The following is a 21,596-nucleotide window of genomic DNA, read 5'->3' as shown; positions in this document are numbered from 1 at the left end:
ATTCTCAGCCCATCTTTGCCCACCCTCTCAGCGACGCTGCTTTGTATCAAATCGTGGTTACAATCACCTGTATTTATTCAAAGATTTTACAGGCCTTAAGTGCAGGAACTGATGTATATCACCAAATGAAATAAAGCTAAGATTAAAGATGAAGCATCTTGGTGTTCATACAGTTAGTTTTAATGGTCTGATTATAAATGAGCTTCACAAATGTGCGATAAAGCCAGAGATGAAATACCAACAGATTAGAAGAAGCAGTGTATATTTTTATTATGTGCTATGTACATAATTTACAGTATAATACAACAACAATACAGGGTTCTGCTACACAGTCAGGATTGCACGGTTTTAGAGTTAGGCCACAGCGGTTCGGTACCGTGGTTATGAGACATAACACTGAGAGCACAGTAAGTACAGCATACATCTTTGGCTTCATTGGAATAACAAAACATCGACACGAGGCAGGGAATGCAAACTTCAGTCAAGACGAGGGGGGAAAAAATGAAAGGAGTGCATGAGTTTGATAAGCTGAATCCTGTCGAAATGCTTTTCCCCACGTACACCCGCCTACGAGGGAAAGCATAATCTGCGCATGGTGGGATAAAACTTCCCATTCATTCTCTAGCCGGCGTGATAATTTGAGGTTAAATAGAAAATTCGACCACTCCTCATTATCTTTTAAGATTACAGATCGCCTGTCTCCCTCCTCCTCCTCCTCCTCCTCCTCTAATATCGGATCTCCGTCTCTCCTCCTGCCAACTCTCAGCAGCGGAGTTTACAGCCGACAGAGGGTGAGGGACAGAATACAGAGAGAAACGGAGAAGACAGAGATTGGATGAGAGATGGATGGGGAAAGAGGGCAGTAAAGAGAGAGAAGTGACACGGTGAGATAGAGCCAGAGAGACGGGAGCCGACAGAGAGATGAATGCATAGGGGTCGCCGAGGTGAGGAGATGGTGTAATGATTAGATCACAGATACCCTTGAGCCTTGCACCAGTCTCTCCTGCGTGCGAAAAGAAAAAAAAAAAGTGGGAGGAGAGGAAGGCCTGCTGTTGTAAATGGCCCGGCTGTCATAGTTCATCCAGGTGGAGGAGGGAGAGCAGCAGTGGATTACTGCAGTCTGCTATTAGAGACTCGTCTGTTCTCCTAAAACGGGAATAAGGCTTGGGTTGGATTGCATTTGAGCCCCCTCTGCACAGCAGGTCTCCAAAAACTTTCCTGAAGAAGTTCTAAATGTACGGTTTTTTTTTAGGGTTGGGGGGGGGGGAAGGAGAAGAAATGCCACCCTAAGGTTTCTGGCTCCGGAAAACTTCATTTACAAATAATTCATCTCATTTACGAGACAACAAGACTCATTTAGAAAACTTGTATCTTATGTACCGCCACAGTTTCTGCTTGTATTTTAAGGCCTTCTCGCTCCCAGCTGCAGGTCCAAGGCCGCAGCTGTAAAATCCTGGTCACCTCCTCATCAGATGAGTCATCTCCAAACTTTTAACGAGGTGAAGGCAACAGCGTTCATGAGGAGGAGCTATGTTTAGGATGCTGCCATCTAGTGGACACGCAAGGACACTGCAGATGAGCTCAAACGGGAGCTGTCACAAAGCAGAACACATGAATGTGATTCAGGCTGGCTCGTTTCTGCAGTCCAGAGGTTAAACAATGAACAATGACAGGGAAGGGGGGGTGTCTATGAAAACATGGGCTGACAGACCTGGCAGGAGGTTATTAATGATTCTCAAATATAATGGCTCTATTGAGTCCACAAAACAGCATTTCTTCATACGAAAGCCTCATTTAAACTCGGAGAATATGTTTTTTACAGCCAGTGGCGTGACGTGAGAGGGAGCTAAGAAAGGGAGGACCGCCTCAGGGCTGTTTCCATAGCAGGATGTTAGCCACACAACGGCTTCCTTTACCGTAAACTTTCAGCTGACAAAAATACTCGTACGTACGAGTGTGTGCAGCTGAGTGAGAGCAGTGGAAAAGGAGTCAAAAGACGACTTCAGGGCACTAAGGCGGCAGCAGAAAGGAGTGTTTTGAGCGTTTTCACAGGGATCGCTCGTGCACTTCCCCTCGCCGTGGGAGCAGAAATCACCAATCGTCCACCAAATAACAAGGTTTGAGGTCAGTTTAACGGCGAATAATGTCTCTGTCCATGATGGAGAGAACAAAAACGTCGCCAACCACCAAGAAATTCTGACTCTCACCTCCTCGATTTAGGCTGAACACTACTTTAGATGTCTCCTTTTTTTCTGTGACTGCTAATGTTGCCGTCCTTCAATTGTAGAAAATCCTCTTAAACTGTGGATTAAGGAGACTTTGTGCGTGGCATATAGAGCAGGTGAGGAAAGCCGAGGGGAAGAGCGGGAGCTGTAAGAGAGCTGATATCAGTTTCTACGGGATCTGAAATTGATTTGGTTTTTCAATGTTGTTCTGGACATTTTAAATAAAAAAAAGTGTTTCGACTGAATTCTTTGTGACAGTAAGAGACACTATCAGCCTCTGAGATGATGCACGAATGCACGAAACCTGCCCGGACATGATAAAAGTGAAACAATTCAAAACTTCCAGGTAGCGCAGCTCGCTCCCCCCGACGGCCCCGCTAATGCCCCCCATCTGATAAACCCTCAGCGAATGGGCGCCTGTTGACAGAGCTGCCACCGATAAGAGCGGAGGATCGCTCACAGCCAAGACAACCAAAAACACGAGAGGCCCGGCCGCAGATAAAGGATGTAGGAGGTGGGCGGAAAAGAGGAACAACAGCAATCAATTGCTGGCACTGTGCGGCGATGCTATCCGACACCATCCCTCTCCTCCATCTAACAGTAAGAATGAGTGTGAGACTGTGTGGCGATAATAATCTGAAGGGGAGGAAAGGTGGGTGGTGTGTGTGTGTGTGTTTGGATGAATCTGGGTCGTACAGTTGTCAATAACCACTTGCATTTGTGGAACAAACACACAGGCAAGGTCAAAGCTGACTGAAATCCCCTCAGACTGAGACGGGGATGAAAGGGGAGAATTAGAGGAGAAGCGCGGGTCTCCATGAGTCCGTTCCCACACAGAGAGGCAGGGAGAGCTGACGGATGAACGGATGGATAGATGAGCGCATGAACGGAGGGGCGGAATTTGAGTATTCACTTGTGACAGTTCTGGCGGCGGCTGACTTGGCAGGCGGAAACGGGCGGGAGTTGAGGGGAGGCTGCGGCTGGCTGGGGCAGACAGGAAGCGAGGGATGAATTATGGATGGAAGGATTAAGTCAGGAAGGGAGAAGGGAAGTGTCTGGCGAGTGCTTGCTCCCCGCTGACAGTCAAGCTGCTTGTTGGTAGAGTCGCTTAGCCACACAGAGTCAACCAGAAATGATTGGGCACCTTTACAACTGCAGTGTGCTGTAGCCCTTTTCTCTACCAAAGGCCTCTGGGATGGTTTTAGGCAACAGGGCACCGTGGAGGAGAGTGAAGCGTCTGCAACCGCGCAGAGGCTCACTGTTACAGAACGTGCTCGGTTTGCTCCCTCCACTGCTGCCCCTCTTCTTTCATTTGACTCGTCTTCCCATGTTGGACTTCTCACTCCTCACCCTCTTCAACGTATGTGGACGGAAACCAGCCGACCTGAGGGGGAGAGACATGATAATCAGGCTGTGGTGTGTGTGGCAGCCTTCCCTGCTTTAACTTGCAGCCACTAAACTGTTAAACCGAAGCGTGTTTGTATCCTCATTTGCAAAAAAACAAATTCAGCCATTTTGTGAGTTTTAGGCGATTAAATGTAATACATTTGATTGCAAAGCCAATGCTTCTATTCTTTAATGGCTGATACATTCAAAGAATTACACTAAACCTCTTGATTTAGACCAGATTTCATTTCATTAACGTCCAGTCCACCAGTCACGTGATGGTGTTACCGACGGAGAGACTCTTCTCTCACTGCTCAGAACCATCAACACACACGTCTGGCTTCGTAAAAAGATTAAACACACATTCCAAGACCCTCCGAGCTACAAATGCAGCGCATCTGAGTGGGAGTCTGCCCGTTTCTCTGCATGCAGAACTCGAATCATCCCAGCAACGTGTGTGCATGTGGGCTCGTACTGCAGAGTCCAGTTGGCATGTGCAGCAAACATCTATGAAAGCAGCACATGAACACTTTGCAGAGAGGATATACAGAAATGGAAAAGACCGACTGAGGAAGCTAACGGAAACTGGACACTTCTTTTTAGGTTTGATATCAAAACTGTGGAGATATTTCAATCAAAAAGGCACTAAATGTATGAGCGACTGAAATCTAAAGCTACAGAGTGCATATATTACAGTTCTATTGCTGGATCTGATGAACGAACTAAAATCCCACTCGGCGTCATCGGGCCGCCACTCACCCTGCCGTTGACCTCGCCCCTCCACCAGCCGTTGGCTCCGGACTTTGTGTAGATCTTCACCACGTCTCCCTCCTGCAGCGACAGCTCCCGGGTGTCACGGGAACTGAAGTCGTACCGCGCTATCGCCACGCCAATCACTTTGGGCGTAAACACTAAAGACAGAGGAAACAGGTGCAAGAACGGTTTGAGAATAGGCTTTTTGAAGACACATTCACACATATGTACTCACACGGCCTCACTAACAAAGGTACGCGTGGAAAACTCTCTGAATGATCTTACTAATGTATATGCAGAGAGGGGGCGGTAGCCTGAGTGTAACTGGGGCAGTTAGGCGTCCCAACAAACTCATTTACTTCTACCTGAAGCGCCTGAGCGTGAGAAGTGACGCCCAGCCCTTTTCCAGCATACTGTGTGCTTGTGAGTTCATGGATTTTTGCTGAAGTAGTCTGGCTTGAGCGTTCTGACAGGAGTGTGTGAGATTAAACGTCTCCTGTCGAGAAGACAGCAGTGTGAGAGACAGATGTGGAGCAGGTTAGCTAGTTACCACTGCTCCATCCCACCCTGCCGGCTCTCCTTTCCAGACACCGACTGCTGGGTCGGCCTGGGCTAAGCTGACAGGTGGAAATGGAATGTCAGACCTCTACAACCTGGCCGTGGGGATAGAATATCTAATATAGAGGAACTCTGTGCATTTGGACACTTCCACCTTTACTTTGACAGACAGACCCACAAGCACACACACACCAGAAAACATCTCACGCGCCGCTCCTCCCTCCGCTCGGTTTCCCCCTCACACACTACAGCGCACATGCAAAAAAAAGACATTCTGAACATGCAATAGCAAAATAAACAGTCCCTTTTCTCCACACAGGATGACAAGTGTACACACAACTACGAAAGAGCTGATGCGATGGGAAGCCAGATGAAAGAAGTAAAAGCTGAGATTGGTGCTATGACGTGACCGCACTGAGATACTGGGCCAGCATGCCAAGCAACCTTCAACATGAAAGGAAAGAGAGACAGAATCCAGAGTTAGACAGACGGAGAGAAGCGATACCTGTACCTGACCAGAAGGGAGCAGAGGAAGGAGGTACAAAGCTGTAGCCGGCAGGAGTTACAAGAGAGAGGCCGCAGAGCAATGGAGCTATGGCGGGGCGGGCCAGGCAGGGAGCGGAGGGATGCGAGAGGGGAGGGGGGGTGGAAGGAGAGAGAAGCAAAGGAGAAAAAAAATGTTTTTAAAAAAGTCCAAATCTGGGGTTTCTATTTCAGAGGTATAAAGAACACAGTCCCGGCTTGATAAAAAATAGATGACGACAGGCAGCGGACGACTCGCCTTCACTCCTTAATTAATCTGTGCCCTCGAAAGTATTTACACTGTTTTGCCGGATTTGGGTGCTTTAATTAGAAATCTAAATTATTAACTCCAACAAGAGGGATCAAACTTTTAATTGTCGTCATTCAGAAGCTGCCGTTGGTTTTTCAGATGTGAGACTTAAAAACAAATCAATGAATGTTCTGCAAGTTTTCCCCGAGGTCCCCCCCACCCCCCGAGTTAGCCTCGCGAGCCTTTAGCTTCCACCTGACAAACGTTTTCAGACGCATCGAGCACCGGTTGCTGTTCTGTGAGGCCAAACTCAACAGAGAGACACTTGAGAGGGAGTCAGTCGAGTTAGTGATGCCGATGTCATTTAGATTGTTCGAGAAATTCTGGAGTCTGCAGGTTCATCAAATTCCGCGCACATTCTGGTCGTAGTAAAATTACCATAGGCGGCCTCCTGAGTCATTGTGTCATGCTTGGAAACCTTTGAAAAATGGTGTAGGCTGCGTTTTTATACCAAACACAGACAGACGCGGCACATGGGGGGGCTCCAGGGAAGAGAAAGTTAAAGGTCACACTGAAAATCCTCTGCTAGGATTTTGCTGCTGCTATCCATCCATCTCCGGTGCCTGTTTTTATCCTACAGAGGGCTGTGGGGGACTGGAGCCAGCTAACAGTGAGCGTGAGGCTCCGAACACCGCGGACAGGCCACCGGTCCATCACAGGACTCTCACAGAGACGCACCACAAAGCAGGCTCACACCTACAGGCCCAATCAGAACTAACAGGCACGTCTTCGGACTGTGGGAGGAAACTGGATCACCTGCAGAGATCAAAACCATCTTATCCAATGTGCCAAAGTGCTGCCCGCTGATGTCTGCACACAGATGAGAGATGACATCCTAACTTCAGCATTTATTTAGGAAGAATGCACAGTTTACTCACAACCACAGCTCAGGGAATGCGTTTTTTCTTTTAGAAATGAATGAAGACCTTCATCGAGCCGTGATGTAGCCACGAATGTGGAAAGGGTGAGAACCCGCGGTGGGAACTAATCTAAATCTAAATCTAGCTGACTTGTATGGAGACCAAGGAACCATTTGGAGCTGGGAAGTGATGTGGCAACCAACTGCAGCTGTTGATGATTAGAATCAACAACATGCCGTAACGTCAACGTGATCAGAGACACAAAATGATCACAAAGAGACTTGGAGAGATGCAAAAATGCCCACAAAGCCACAACAAAACAACCTGTTTTCCCGTCATCTCTTTATAATCAGAGGCTCTGCGGCTATTGTCACATATCTGAATATGAAAAGTTGTTTATCTGGAATAAATTCATTACTCTGGATACTGTATGTAATGACCAGCTTTAAAGCTGAGCCTCTTTTTAACGGGCCTCCTCTCTGCTTGTTAAAACAAAGAAGGCGACCCAGGAGCCCGTATTTCAGCCCGTGGCAGATGAATGCCTGAACTTGACATGCTGTAAGGAGAGCAGGGCTTTCATGTTTTCCTTTTTTTTTAAAAATGAATACTAATCAACGCACTGAGAGACAGCTCTGCAACCCCTCATGGTGTCTGGGTATGAGCGCTATGAAGAGGGCTCGCCCTCCTCTTCAAACAGCCACGAAACGCATTTTACAAGCTTCTTGGGCTTTGTGGCTCACACTGGAATAGATGATGTGACTCAGACCCAGAACACACACACACACACATGCACACGCGCTCTATCATTTCACAAGGGAGTGAAGACGGGTGTCAGAGTCCAAGCAGCGGCCCGGTGCTCCACACGGGCTGTCAGCTGAGGCCGGCCAGCGGACGCGTTTGGTTTTGTTCCCAGTTAACGCTGGTGGTCGGCTAAAAGCGCCAGTTCGGCCTTGCATGAACCTGTCCCAAAGAACGGAAGAGAAAGAGTGGACGTTAATTAGAAGTCGTCCTGCAGTGAGGATGGAAATCAAAACGGGAGTCGTTTAGATATATGGAGGGATGAAAATGCAGCCTGCGCAGCAGGAGCAGGCGGAGGGCCTCACTGGAACAGACTGGAGCTGACTCCATTCGTTCTGAAGCAGAGACGGAACCGCAGGCCCCGCTTCAGAACAACCAAACGGCCCCGTGCAATCTGCTCACATTTCTCTGCGGTTGAAAGGCTGCAAGGACGCAGTGGCGTGCAGATGAAATGATGGCCAGCGTGCACACTTTGTTTCTGGCTTTGTTTCTGTTTCTTAGTTTCTGTGAGGTCACCGCAGATTCTATCTTTTCAGAAGCCAAGCAGCACTTTGTACTTCAGTGCTGGATGCTCGCGACGGTTAACAGCGAGCATTTAAACCCTTCTTGCTGATCCGTCAGCCTCACTCTCTCCCGTTACCATTAGCCAAGCCAAAGAAAGGGAGAATGAAAGCGTTGAAACTGAACAGAAGCACACAAAGCGATTTCTTTCCTTGGCCTTTTTGCTTCCTCACAACATCTTTCGTCTCGATTCGACGCTGAAAAATCCACCTTGTCACAGAAATGTCTTTATACACCTCTGAGTTTGGTAGTTTGACAATGTGCTGCTGTCTCATCTGCTGCTTCGCTCTCAAACATCATCTCATTAAAATCTCAGCTCAAAGTTAACACATCCCACACCTGTTAACCGAGCGTCTCGCTGGAAATGATGTTCCCTGATAAGTAAAAGCAGAGCGCTGAGAGGAATGTGGGGGGGGGGGTTAGTGACAGCAGTGGCTGGCACAGTCGCAGGGTTAAACAGGAAAAACAACCGTCAGCGTGCTGCTGCGTTCCAGGGCAGCTCTACCCATCAGAGGTGTGGTTTGACAACAGCTGCTACGTCTGAAGGGGTTGGCAAGTTTGTTCATATCCGAACAGACGCGGCGTGTTTACGCAGGCGGAAAAAAGCAACCGAGCGGCTTAAATCGCCATCAACTGCTGGCAAGAGTTCAACGAGCTCACAACGAGTTCCCAGACCAACCGCGGGGAGCCCAGATGTTGAGTGATTTTGGCCTCTCTGAGGTGGAAAACCCGCTGACATTACAAATGACTCCTGCAGAACTGGGACTGTGTTCCTCGTTGCAGATTTCAGTTGTTTGAAACATGTTGAATAAAGCTGAATACAAATGATTGATATCCATTAACGATTCTGAAATAAGTCAGATGTTGTGTAAAAAAAAAAAAAAAGTCAGACTGATTTAGATTTTCAGAAAGTGTTGAGTCATCAAATCTGATGTCATGCTCAGTGGATTCTCCAGCCGCCGTTTGACAGCTGAGTCAAACACAGTTAGCATGAGGGAAGCCTGGACTGTTTTTAACAGCAAATCACTACGCGGCTCTTTAAAAGGAGCACAGATCCTCCCGTGTGAATTAAAGCGGCGCTTACCGGAGTTTTCAGGGGAGCTATTGGAACTCACTGGGATGTTAAACTTGAGCTGGTTTTAGCTTCTAAAAGTTGATATCTTGCAAACTAAAAGTAAGGAACGAATGATCCTTGGAAATTAAAGCTACCCATGGTTAACAACACCATTGCTCCACATCATCAGCCACCGGGTGACTAATTCAACTCCCCTCCCTCCGGGACGATCTTCGGCAAGAAGAAGATGTTAGAATCTAGTTGATGGTTCGATATGAAGTTGGGTTGTTCGGTGGATTAGCTCTATCCTTTTGGAAGTTTGGCTCTACTCACTGTTGCCGCCCGATCGGTTGAGGCGGTGCACGGCGGCATTTTCCGGTTCCCGGTACGGAAACTGCAGCGTGGTGTCCAGACTCTTAAAGCCTTCTCTCAGGGAGTGGTGTTTGTAGTACTCAATCAACTCCTAAACACACACACACACACACACACACACATCATTCAATAAACAGACGCAGTCATTTTCATTTACTGTGACACATTTCTCTTGAAAACTCGTTTGTAAAAACCACAGAAATTCCATTTCTTTTTTTAAACGTCACTGGAGTCGTATTCATGGAAGGTGGAATGTAATAATTAATCCCCACCGACCCCGGTGTCTTTAATCCTCCTCTTATTTTACCGTCTGGTTTGATGCAGTGCCTTTAAAACAACACGACACAATTCTAGTAATATGTCGAAAGTCCGACTTAAGAAAGTCGGAGCCTGAAAAAAACCCTTAAATGAAGCACCGGGGCTTATGGGCTGCGATGCCTTCGGGCCGGTATAAATGTGGCTGTAATCTGGGCTATTCTTTGCACATTGCCAAAATAAAACTCAAGTTCTGACACTTCATTAAGCGAACGGGATGATTTATTCATGAAATGCGGTGGTGGAATGAAAAAAAAAATAAAATAAGAGGGTGAGAATACTCACCAATATGCTCCTGAACTTCTTGTTCTCTGCGATGTAGTAGCAGCCCTCCTTGGTCAGGATCTTTATGTGCTTCACGTCGTTGTTGTACCTGTGGGCCATTGAATAAGTTATGAGTGTAATTTCCCTCTCTGATCACCGCCATCGATCGGTGGCCGGCCTCTGGCCCTTGCGGAGAGCCGGGCCATTCCTCTAATGCACGGAGTTCCAAAGGTTTGTGACATTAGAATGATGGGTGGTCCGGAGCGCATGTGTGTAACTGCTTCCCTCGCGCCACATGTTTGTGTTTGCAGTAACGAGGTGGATGTCGGGGAATGCACAAATACGAGCGTTGTCAGCAGCACCAATTTTGTACTAAGATCCAGCTGCAAAGTTGCTGCAACCCCCCCCCACCTTCGTGTTAACGGGTCCTCCCTTTAACACGAAGGTGGGGGGGGGTTCCAAAGATGACTTCATCTAAGCGATGGCTGCACAGTCTGAGTGGATATCCTGCAGAATATGTTTGATGGGGGTGCATCATGGTGCAAGCAAGCCGCCTTCACGAGGGCCTCGGAAAAAGATTTGTGACGTGTGATTCAGAATGTTTCTACGTTTAAACTGTTTGAATAAAACAGTCACTACAGAGGAAGAAACTTAAGCAAACTGCAACAAAGGTCGTCTGAAAGTTGAGGCGACATATGAACACGTAACATCATTTAAACACCGGTGCCAATGAAGCGTGTGCAAAATGTGGATAAAGAACTATGCAAAGTTGTCGCAGCGACAGCTCCTGCAGGGTTTTTCCCACCGCCGAATCGGGTTTTTGATTCTCTAAAGTTTTCCCTGAAAACTCCTGCCACTGGCCAAAGTCATGAACCTGATTTTCTGGTTTTCTGAACTAATGCCCCGGTTTGCATGTGCTGAAAAACTGTTTCAGAGTTTCCAAAAAAAAAGGATCCATTAGAAGAGCAAAGTGTCTGAGGCTTATTTCAGAGTGACTTACTTGATGCTGATGGCATATTCTGAGTACTCTTTGCTGCGATGGCGGACCAGGTAGGTGCTGTTGACCCTGTTGATGAGCTCTGCTTCTGCTTGGAGCCTCTCCATAGGACCTGCAAACCTACAACAGCCAAACAGAAGCAGCTCAAGAGGACAGAAGAACAGCTCTGTGTGTGTTTAATTACCTCAGGAGTTACTGGCTGTCGCTATATATTACGACTGATGGCACGGTAGTACACTTTTAGGTTAAAGCAGCAGAGCAGCTATCAATGGATAGCTTGTCAAATCAAATAAATTGGCACAATTTGCCAGAGCTCATGCCATATGAATCTCTCATCAGCCAGGAGCACACATGTGAGCCCTGCTGCTAAGATGCATTTCCATCTACAGTCAGTGTTTTGCTCTCTGGGAATGCTTCTTGTCAACATGATTAAAGACTTCAGCCTTCGGAGTTTGGATACATTCGAGATGAGATTGGTGGGTTTTTTTTCGTGGACGTACCAAAGCTGAGAGGAGTAATCGACAGGCTTTGGGACCTGGAACAAAGAGCAGAGGTGGACACGTGTCTTTGTTATTTGCACGAAGCTCTCGCTTATCTGACAACAGCCAAGACATTACAATAAAATCATGTACTTGGCGCCGGTTCCTCAGCGCTGTTTTTTAAGCTGATGCTGCGCTCCTCCATAACAGATGCTTTTACATTGTATAACCTCCAATAAAACGCCCTAATGCTCTCTCTATCTTTACAGCAGTGAGAGATGGTGATAACAGTCTGTTATCTACTGGAAGCCTCATATTCCTGACGCAGCTGGGCAGTCTGAATTTCACTTTGTCAAACGGCGCATGGCTGTAAGCAGGCGAGGCGAACAAAACAAGCAACTATTTCTGCGTCTTGAAAGATCATTTTGTTCTCTGCTTCTTCTCAATAAACAAACTAAAGCTATTTCTTAGAAAACAAAGCAACTTCCTTGTGCTCAGAACTTAACCCCCCCCCCCATAGGCTGTTCTTTCTCTACTTCTGTCAGGTAAATACCCAACCTCTGCTCAGCATTCGCCAACCATCCCTTCATCTCTCGCCAGACACAAGCTGCTATTAGAGGGACTGGAGGGAAATGGTGCTTACACATGGGCAAGGCCTCACAGCGTCACTTGGAAAGAAGCCAACTTCTTTAGTCGACAGGATCCTGCCCTGAAACCACAGAGAGAGATAATTGCGTTACCTGCGTCTGGCCGCAGACGTCTCCATAACTCAGGGACAATTAGCCCGCAACACAGCAGCACAAATTTACAGCAGCGGTTAACTGTTGTTGAAATACTTCCTGGCAGGGAGAGCGGAGGAGGCGGAGTTCCTTATTCCTCCCCGGGTGATGACTCTTAAAGCGCGGTGCCTTAATTTACCAACACCGTGGAGGCAAAGCTCACATAACTTCCTGGTGAAGTTTTTGTTGCTCTGCGAGCTGACGATAGATTCCATACATTTGGGACAATAACTAAAGCAAAGGCTGCATTGTTGGGAAGAAAGTGTGCCTAAAAAAGGATTATAGAAAGTTCCTATTAACATCCATGCAATAGAACCATGTGCATAAAAGAAGGCCCACAGTGTGTGTGTCTGACACAGGAGCAAATTAAAAGTCATCATAGTGACTCTAAACAGACTTTATAACGAAGCATGGACAGAGAAAAGGGCCCCATGACGATACAATCCTCAGCCAAGCTGCTTTTTAAAGGTTGGCATTATTACATATGAATCCAGTTCTAATCAACTGGTGGGTTAAATCTGACTGATATTGAATTAATTAGATTGTAATGAACTGGACTTAATTTGGACTGCATGGAACCATGGAACCGAGTTGTAACAAATCTCATTTTGAAAAATGAGTTTGAAACATGGATCGTAAAAAAACTCCAGAATAAAACGCGTGCGTTTCCCCGAACATTAAAGCAAAGTAAAACCACAGTTCGCTCAAATGTTGTCAAAGGGGGAAGAATTCAGCTCTTTTCAGGAACCTGCAGCGGAAAACAAGCATTCTGCAACACTGGACCCATTTCTGGCACAAACCCACCGAAGCTGCAGGAGCTCGTGCAAACTGCTGAGTAAAGCCTGAACGTGTAGAAGCACGCAGCCCAACCAAACTACCACAGAAACTGAAACGGGAAAGCCGTTAGATTCATTTGTAGATTTCAGGAATGTTTTGGATGGGAGGCATAAAAGCGTACAGTGATTCTGCACAGGGACCAGTGGACCCCCTCCCAAACAGATTTAGATGTTTCAGAGGGTCCTGGGTGTAAGTTTAGGTGCCTGAGTCTCGTATTTCGCACTCTGGGAACAAATGTTTTGCTTTTTCTTGCATCCTCTCAGATGTGCACAACCAGCGGGCAGCTAAGCCTGTTTCTGCCTCGATCCACCTTCTCCGTCCCCGTGTAAAGCCCTGCTTTCGCTTCACCCTCGTTAAAGAGTCAGAAAGATTAGAGCGGCAAACGCACACAAAGCTAAGAGATGGCTGCTACTGAATGAAATGAAATTACAGTGATCGATTCTGTTTGTCACACACCCCCAGAACAGAAATGATTATGGACTGTTGGCTGCAGAGGTGATGGATATTGAATGTTTGTTAACTGGGGCTGTGGCTGCCTCCACTAAAGCTTTCACACCCAGTTAATTGAATTCTTTATCTATTCCATCTATTGTTTTTTTCTTTATTAAGTGTAGTGAGATTTGCTGGATTTCCTCACTGCATGTGCAAAAGATGACTTTCCAGTCCTCTTTCAGCTTTCCTCCTCGGGAGAAGCTCAGATCTCACGTTTTACACCACAAACCTATTCAGCGTGAGAATATAACCTGCTGCCAAGAGGTCTGTGTGGGGGTGCACTTTTTACACCGAATTTCATTTTTATGTGCAACTTGTGCGGACAGACTGCACCTTTAACCGGTCGTACTCGATACCTGTTTGGACTGATAAAGGCGTAACTATAAAATATTGGGTGAGCTGGACATAGCTGGACCGACATTAGAGACTTCAATCCCGCAGATGCACTTTTCAGTCCTGGAAAAAGAAGCGATAAAGAGATGGAGGAGTTGTCTGACCTGCCACCAGGGGCTGTGGAGGTCGGCGCAGATTAATTCAATGATGTCACCCGTCTGGATGCTGAGCGCCGGGCCAGAGGCGGGGCTCGGCGTGCCAAAGTAGTTCCTGATTACCAGCATCTTGGGCAGACCTGCACGATAAGACGTATTAGTGCCTGTTCACTGGAATCAAGAAGTTCGGCCAGTGTTGCTGACTGCCTGACGCCATGCTGCCGGATACAGCTTAACTTACAAATCTTACAAATTTAAAAGTAAGATGGCATGCCGACAGTTTTATGTGACTCGCCAGCACACTATATTACTATAAAAGTGTCAAAAGTGACTTTTTAGCATGACAAAACCAAGCAAACGGTCCTTTTTGTAAGTTGCTGTCCATTTCAACCAAGCTCTTGGGCTCCTTCTCTAACTCCTTTCTTGACGTGCACAAGCATACAAACACACAAACGCACCCCTGTGTCAGGACTCGCTGGAATCATTGCTCATTTTCATACGAAAGATAAGCAGCAGCGCACCCTGGTCTATCTCGGTCTCTGGGTTGATAAAAGATAAGCAGGAGCAGGATTTGTTTTCTGATTCTTCCTCCATCCTGCTGGGAAGCTTGGAGGAAAGTTTAGTCAGAAATGCTTTGTTCTGTTACCGAAATTTGAGGAAAACTTCGTCCAGTTTATTTTATTTATTTTTTTGTAGTTTGCTGCTTGGAAACGGGGTACCTCACGAATGCTTTTTCATTAAAAGCTTCAATAACCAGCCCTGACTGTCTAAGCATATCTCACAGCAGCGAGATGATCGAAAACCTTTTCATCGAGGTGAATCTGCTCGCTGGAATGATGCCATTTGATAGGCAAATCCCCTCATCTTCGGGGGGGGGGGGGTGTCAAGCGATAGCATGAAGGAGGAGGTAAAGCTTAAGGCAAATAACAGAGAAGTCAACAACATTGTAGTGAAAGCTAATACATCTATATTTGCGCTGCTTCTCTCTCAGCCTGTTCCAGCGAGGCAGCACTGTGGCTGGCAGCCTTACATGTGCGATCTCGCCTGAATAGGACTTCTAAAGACACAGGGCCATGGAGAATTGGGTCTCCAGGGCATGAATTGCATTCCTATCCACACAAGGACGAGCCGTGTGTTTGTGCACCTTTGAAAATAGACAAAGAGAGGAGCGCTGAAATATTATAAAACGCCGAGGGCCAGGGCAATCAAATGCCTATTGATTTTAATGCGTCTTCAGTCAGAAATCATTTTCTGCGGCATAATAGATGGAGGGGTGGAAAAATGAGTGTCGAAGCCAGGCTTATAGGCGATTACAGGCCCTTGGTGCAGTGTGGACTCACGCGAGGATGCCGTGCGTCGTTAGAGTTTTCTCGCAGGAAGGCCGACGGCGAGGGAGGCGGCTTTAAGAGCGCCGGCTGCATCTACTGCACATGCCCAAAGTTTGTATGTGGCATATTTGAGTTGAACTGTTTAAACAGCCAGGTGTGCAGAGCTCTCTCTGACTGTGGAGAAGAGAAACAGTCTGAGGCCGCGCCGGCAGCAGCAGCTCCTGCACACCTTCTGCCGACCCTGCCAAACAATTCCAACACTCAATTGGTCGACGAGCGAAAAAATGGCAGGATTTCCAAGTTGTTCCTTTCAAATCTGGTCAATAACATAAAGCTAATTTGGCAGTTCGAGACGCGCTAAGTGACAACTGTCAACTGTCAATAATGGAATAACTCATGCTTTTGACACTTTTATAGTTATATAGTGTGCTGATAAGCATCACTCTGCATTTGCAAACAACAAAGAACAGGCAAGAGTGGAGAAAAGAAAGATGTGTGCATGGTGAGAGGATGTGTCCAGTTAAGAGTTTCTCACCTGGATCTCGATCTCTGCCCTGTGAAAAACACACACAGACATTTACACTCGGAAACAAGGTGCACGCACACGTAACATGTTACACCCCGTATGCATCAGTCTACGTCTTTCTCTTAAATTCAGTTTCTGCAAGCTAACCCAGTCGTTAGCGACAGTCTTTTGCTGAACACATACAATCGATATGTGAAGCTGGCCTGCATGCAGCAGCACGTCGCTGCAGAAGAAATGCTGCAAAGCTGCAGAAAGCAGAAACAACTTTAGCTCATTCTGCCATTAATAACGCAACGCCACACTTTTTACTCTGCGCGTGCGTTGCATCAGAACAGTTCATCCGGCACTTGAAGCGAAAAGCAATGACTTCTCGTTAAGTTTCTGCGCAGCATTTGACACAGAGAAAGCCCACTTTCATTTGCAGCCCGGGCCCGCTTCTCACGCTGCAGCTCAGACAACTCGGGAGGAAATCTCCACAAAACTATTTCTCCTTGCTGGCATCAGATTTCGCCGCCAGTAACTAAAGTCAATTGGAGTCTCCTTGGCAGAGAGCTGCAGAGGAGAGCAGCCTTCAAAGTGCAGCAAAGCTTTGAGGAGCAGGCGAACAGCAGACACAGACAGACGGGCACACATGGACACACGCACACGCTCAGCGGCAGCTCACCTGAATTCTGACGGAGCCGGAATCTGAAAGAAGTTTGAGAACAGGCATTGTGAATGACGGGTTAGGGGGTGCACGCAAACAATTGCACACACTCATCGGTACAAAGCAACACTCCCTCATTAGTGGAGAAGGCGGACGCCCGTGTCTGACCGCGGTTTGCTTTGTTTTGCTGCGCTGCCACTACCTGACAGCCGGAATAGAGGAGGTAACGAGGCGAGGGGGGGTTGGAGGGGGAGGAGGGTGGAGGCAGACCTGTGGTTTTTGCTCCAACGCTTCCTTTCATTGGCTCCCTTAGGGACGGATTACAACCCCCCCCCCCCTGACACACATAACTGCACACCTATGCACACACAAACACGCCCCAGTACCTGTTCTAACAGAACAATTACATAAACACATATTAGTTGGCAGAAAGCCACAGATATACGCACTGTACCTGCACACACACACACACACACACGCTCTCTCTCAGCAGGCCTGTTGTTCCGAAAGCGAACCTTGACCTGTTGTGCAAACGCACAGCGAGGGAGGCGATAGCAGAGATAAACGCAGGTAAACGGCGGCTTATCGTTCCCTCACAGAGACGCGCACACGACCACATGCGCAGAGCGCTTCTCTGTGATGCAGTGACTGTGTGTTTGTGCTCGCAGTGTGTGTGCTTTTCCCCACTTTTTATTCCTTTATCTGTTGTTTTAACAAAGCCCGTTTATTGCGGTGTTTTTTGTTTTTTTTGCCGTATGTAATGAAGAAACACGGAGGCCAAAAAGCTTAAAAAAAGCAAAGAAAAGGGGGGTTGCAACCAAGTCACAAACCAAAACATCATTTGTTCATTAGCAGATTTAGGCTCTTATGCAAGAGAAGCTCAAGACCTCTTCAAAATCCTCCAGCGTGATATTGATCCACAGCACAGATTCCTGCACCAGCTGAATGTGGAGTGATGAGAGAGCAAATTTAAACAAGCATCCCAGCCCTCACAGCTCCGTGCTCTCCCAGCGCCGGTGTCGCCCCGATCTCCTCCGGTACACACCGCGCCCAGGTGGGCCTGGCAGAGGCTTTATTGCCTCGGCGACCCGATAGCGCCGCGACAGATGCCAGGTCCAACGGGAGCTGGCAGCTCGCCGCGGGGAAACGCAAACACACACCGATGCAACAAGCTGCGTTAGCGGCGCGTTTTGTGCCGGCTGTAACAGTTCAGCTCGAGTGTAAAAATGTTGCGCTTAGTTTTTAGTGCTGTGACAACACATTTGAGCACTTTCAAGAGTTTTGGGGGGGGGTTAAGAAGAGGAAAATAAACTTCACAAATGTGAAAATGCAGTTTTTTGCACCTCTTCACGCTTATGTTACACCCTCCCTCACTAAACACACACACACACACACACACAGAGGCAGGAAACACGCTAAGCTGGTTTCTGATGAGCCCCCCCCCCTCCTCTTTTTTTTCTTTTCCACATTTCTGAAGTTTTCCTTCTATCACCCAGCTCTCAGAGCTGTCAGTGTGCTGCACAGGGAGCGGAGTGACAGATGCACAACAGGAGCGTCATAAAGAAGTCTGGTGTTCCTTAAAACTCTTCAGTAAAACTACTATTAGGCTTTGGGGATGTGTGCAGCGACAGGCAGTGACATTCCCTTTAAGGTGCTCTGAAGTGTCAGAACCACCCAGGGAAACGGGAAAAGCTTTCTGGAGCACTGATCGAAAGCTTGGGTGACCTTAGTCTGTTGAAATAATGTCGTGTATCAAGTTCTTATCTAGTTAGAGCAATTCCCATAAAGCCACTTCTTATTCCCACATCTTCTTTATAGTGTCACCGTGTAGCTCTTTTACACCACACAGCAGCAAATCCGCCAGATTTGTCCCAAGACATTCATACGCGAAGGTTTTATACGCATCGATGTGACACCTGTCATTGCGTTCTGCAACAAAAGCGGCGCTTCGAGTTGAACAATTAGGTTTCAGGTCTTTGTAAAAACTTTTCGCCTGCTGGCTGCTTGTTGAGGTCGTTTGCAGACTGATGCGGTTGTGCAATATTTACCTGTTTTTCCGCAGCAGCCAAAGCGACCCAGGCATTCCTTATGGGCACCACAGCCACACTTGGAGCACAAGTAGCCCTGGTTAAAGATGCCCCTGCAGACACGGGGAACAATAAAAAAAAAAACAGTGCATCACATAATCTGCTCTGTGGAACACACCAAACTTTCATGCTTATGGGAGAGAACAGCGAAGTCTTAATGTGGAGTTTCATTCTCCGTCAGGTTCAGGAGGACCAACAGTTTGTGCCACCGTGGCGTTGATGTTTATGATGGCGAGTGAGATTAAACTGTGGAGGCGACAAACAAAAGAGGCGATTCTGGGCTTACAGCCACGGCTGCAGTCTGCAGATGTCACGTTAAACCTATCAGCTGGGCGCTACTTTAAATCACATCGTCCCTTTGTTTTTGCTCTTAAAATGACAGGAACTTAATGAAAGGCTTCACCTCAGCTAATTGTCTGTTTAACCTCTTGAAAAAGACCTCTTGTAAAATTCAACATGGAGGAACGCTGAGGAGGACTCACACCCGCTGCTGAAGTATTTTAATTACACCGTTTTAGTGGGTTTTAACTGCATGTGCACCACGGCGACACCTCCCCGAATATTCACAGAGCGGCGCTCGAAAGTCTGAAAACCTTTTCATTTTCTGAGTCTGTGCACCAGTTTCACCTGCAACATCAGCGTTGGTTTGCATGGCTTAAAAGCCTCCGATTGAACTGTCATCCAATTATCATGCACCTGCTCAAAATATGTCATCGACGGTCAAAGGGAGCATTGACTAAATCCAGAGGAAATCAAAAAAGAAACCTCGAAGTAACCAAGAAAAAGTCTGCAGTTTAATAAAAAGAGAAGACAAAAAAGTTGACAATGTATCGGGTCTTTCAGCACAATGAATAAAATTAGGAGCTAACGGAAAATCAAAGACTACGTCGTATATTTTTTGTCAAGAAAACTCCATCGTGCCTCGACTAGGGCGGCTGTTTATTTCACTGAGAATTCATATCAAGAAAAGATTAGAAACACAAGCTTGTAATTTTTAAGAGATTTTAATTACCGGCACGTGATAAAGAATCATCTGAGGTGTGAACGTTCGAGAAATAAGAAAAACCTCCGAACCAACAACAACACATGACACATCACCCTGTGTCAGGTGTGTTAACACAGGTGCCAAGAGATGTTAAACATTAAAGTTCATGACCGTACAATTAGAAAGAGACTAAACAGGTAGGGCTTGTTTGGAAGGGTTGCCACCAGGAGACGGCCTCTGCTCTCTAAAAAGAACATGGCAGCACAGCTTAGGTGGGCAAAGCTGCATCTGAACAAGCTTCTGGAATCATTTCATGTCTGACCGTGTTTAATGAAAACCAAACACCTCGTACCAGCTGTCCTGCACGGAGGTGGAGGGCTGATGATTTGGTCTAGTTTTCGCAGCCACAGGACCTGGACACCTTGCAGTCGATCATAAACTCCTTTTGTTTTGTATCCGCTGCTGTTAAACAATCAGACCTGTTCCTGTTCATCTGAGGTTATCTTTACATTATTTCTAAGACCTGATAAGGAGGGCGCAGACATGTATTTCTCCTTCCTCTAATCCTAAGAACATGCTGTGGAATGTGTGTATTCACAGTGCAGTCGCCCTGTCCCACTTCCCCACCCGCAGCCTGGGAAAAGATGCAGAAGTGTGACAGACACTTTTCTTCTCCGTCTTCTGTAGGTGAAACCACTCAGTCGGCCCTGCCGCCAGAAGGACCGCCAGGCGCAGTCCTTTGGGTGCCGATACCATTCAGCAAATTCAAAAGGATCTTTGTGTAACTCGAGCACATATGCAGAGGAGGAGAGGGGCAAAGGCAAAGTGACGGATAGATTGTTAGGGTACACTGGAGACAAACGGGGAGAGCCGAGGCCTTTCAAAGGACTCCTGACGGCTGTTTGAGGAGAGAGCCCACGTCTCGTACTCCTCTCTGTGTTTGACAGTATTTTTAAAGGGGTTTTTGTTCTACTTCTGCTATGCATGCGCTATATGTGTGTGTGTGTGTATGAATAATAATTGGCCTCTTACCTCAGCAGCATGTGGCAAGAATTACAGGAGGTGGTTTTTTCAAAAGTATGCATTCGGAACTCGTGGAAGTTGTTCGACGCATTCTCAGGACGAATGTTTGATCTAAACAAGAGGGAAAACAACACAAACATTAAAGACGGCGGAAGAAAATCACATAAAACCGCTCAGATCCGGGAACTTTGCAGCGGAACGCTAACGATTCAAATTAACAGCTTCTGAATAATCCACCGGCTTTGGCTCCACGTCACTGAATAAGGAGCAAACGATGGCTGATCGTGGCCTAAAAGTAACCTCTCAGTTATTGACAATAACTTTGTGCTTGTTAGTCAGGTTGCTTCGGCTTTCAAAGCCCTGTGCTCTTTGATGAAAACGTCAGTTTTAAAGCAGAAAGCAACACTCCCCCCTCCCACACACACACACACACACACTTATAATTGCAGAAGACAAACTCTTCCGTGGCCGCAGAAACATTTCGCTGAAACGCTTCTTTGAAGTGGGAAGAAGAGAAAAGCAAGTAGACAGGCAAGGCCTGCTCCGAGTGAACACAAGAGGTTTTCTCAGCCCCTTGGGATGAGATGTGTGTGTGTGTGTGTGTGTGTGTGGAAGAAGGGAAGAGAGAAACAAACAAAGAAGGAAGCAGAGAAGGAGAGAATGACATTTACGTTTCCTGTATATTCACATTCTTCCTCTGTTTTGTGGAGTTATAAGAGCGAGGCATGGCATCCACTTTTTGCTTCATATGCACAGGTGCTACCTCGGAAACCGAACTAATTAGTCAAAGTGAAGGGCCGCAACCTGTTCCGTGGAAAATGGGACAAGCCAGGCCACGCTGGAGACTGTGCCAAAGAGGAGGCTTGTTTGATGAAAGGGGATTTCGTGTTCTCTCTTTAGTGAATATTGTGAGTGGCTAAAGATACAAGAAAAACCTTCCCAGGCGAAAGA

The 21,596-nt window shown here is 47.0% G+C and overlaps 1 protein-coding gene across 2 annotated transcripts in view; it reads right to left on the bottom strand.

Annotated features, from left to right (window-relative positions):
• Positions 1 to 245: 245 nt before the first annotated feature.
• Positions 246 to 21,596, bottom strand: part of LOC140284897 (guanine nucleotide exchange factor VAV3) — a 79,460-nt gene continuing 58,109 nt past the window's right edge. The window contains exons 16-28 of one of the 2 annotated variants that reach the window (XM_072378913.1): positions 20,655 to 20,756; positions 18,599 to 18,690; positions 16,569 to 16,591; positions 15,914 to 15,932; positions 14,060 to 14,190; positions 12,098 to 12,163; positions 11,476 to 11,510; positions 10,979 to 11,095; positions 10,000 to 10,087; positions 9,361 to 9,490; positions 5,434 to 5,514; positions 4,371 to 4,522; positions 246 to 3,609 (exon numbers count right to left, since the gene is read on the bottom strand). In XM_072378913.1, the coding sequence (XP_072235014.1) occupies positions 3,565 to 3,609; positions 4,371 to 4,522; positions 5,434 to 5,514; positions 9,361 to 9,490; positions 10,000 to 10,087; positions 10,979 to 11,095; positions 11,476 to 11,510; positions 12,098 to 12,163; positions 14,060 to 14,190; positions 15,914 to 15,932; positions 16,569 to 16,591; positions 18,599 to 18,690; positions 20,655 to 20,756 (1,081 nt within the window). In that variant the 3' untranslated portion in view covers positions 246 to 3,564. The remainder of the gene's footprint in view (positions 3,610 to 4,370; positions 4,523 to 5,433; positions 5,515 to 9,360; positions 9,491 to 9,999; positions 10,088 to 10,978; positions 11,096 to 11,475; positions 11,511 to 12,097; positions 12,164 to 14,059; positions 14,191 to 15,913; positions 15,933 to 16,568; positions 16,592 to 18,598; positions 18,691 to 20,654; positions 20,757 to 21,596) is intronic. The other variant, XM_072378914.1, reaches the window with a different exon arrangement.

The sequence above is a fragment of the Leuresthes tenuis genome, unplaced genomic scaffold (assembly GCF_036924035.1).
Source record: "Leuresthes tenuis unplaced genomic scaffold, fLeuTen1.0.hap1 SCAF_24, whole genome shotgun sequence".
NCBI lineage: Eukaryota > Metazoa > Chordata > Actinopteri > Atheriniformes > Atherinopsidae > Leuresthes > Leuresthes tenuis.
The sequence above is the reverse complement of the archived record's forward strand: the minus strand, read 5'-3'. Positions and strand labels throughout refer to the sequence as shown.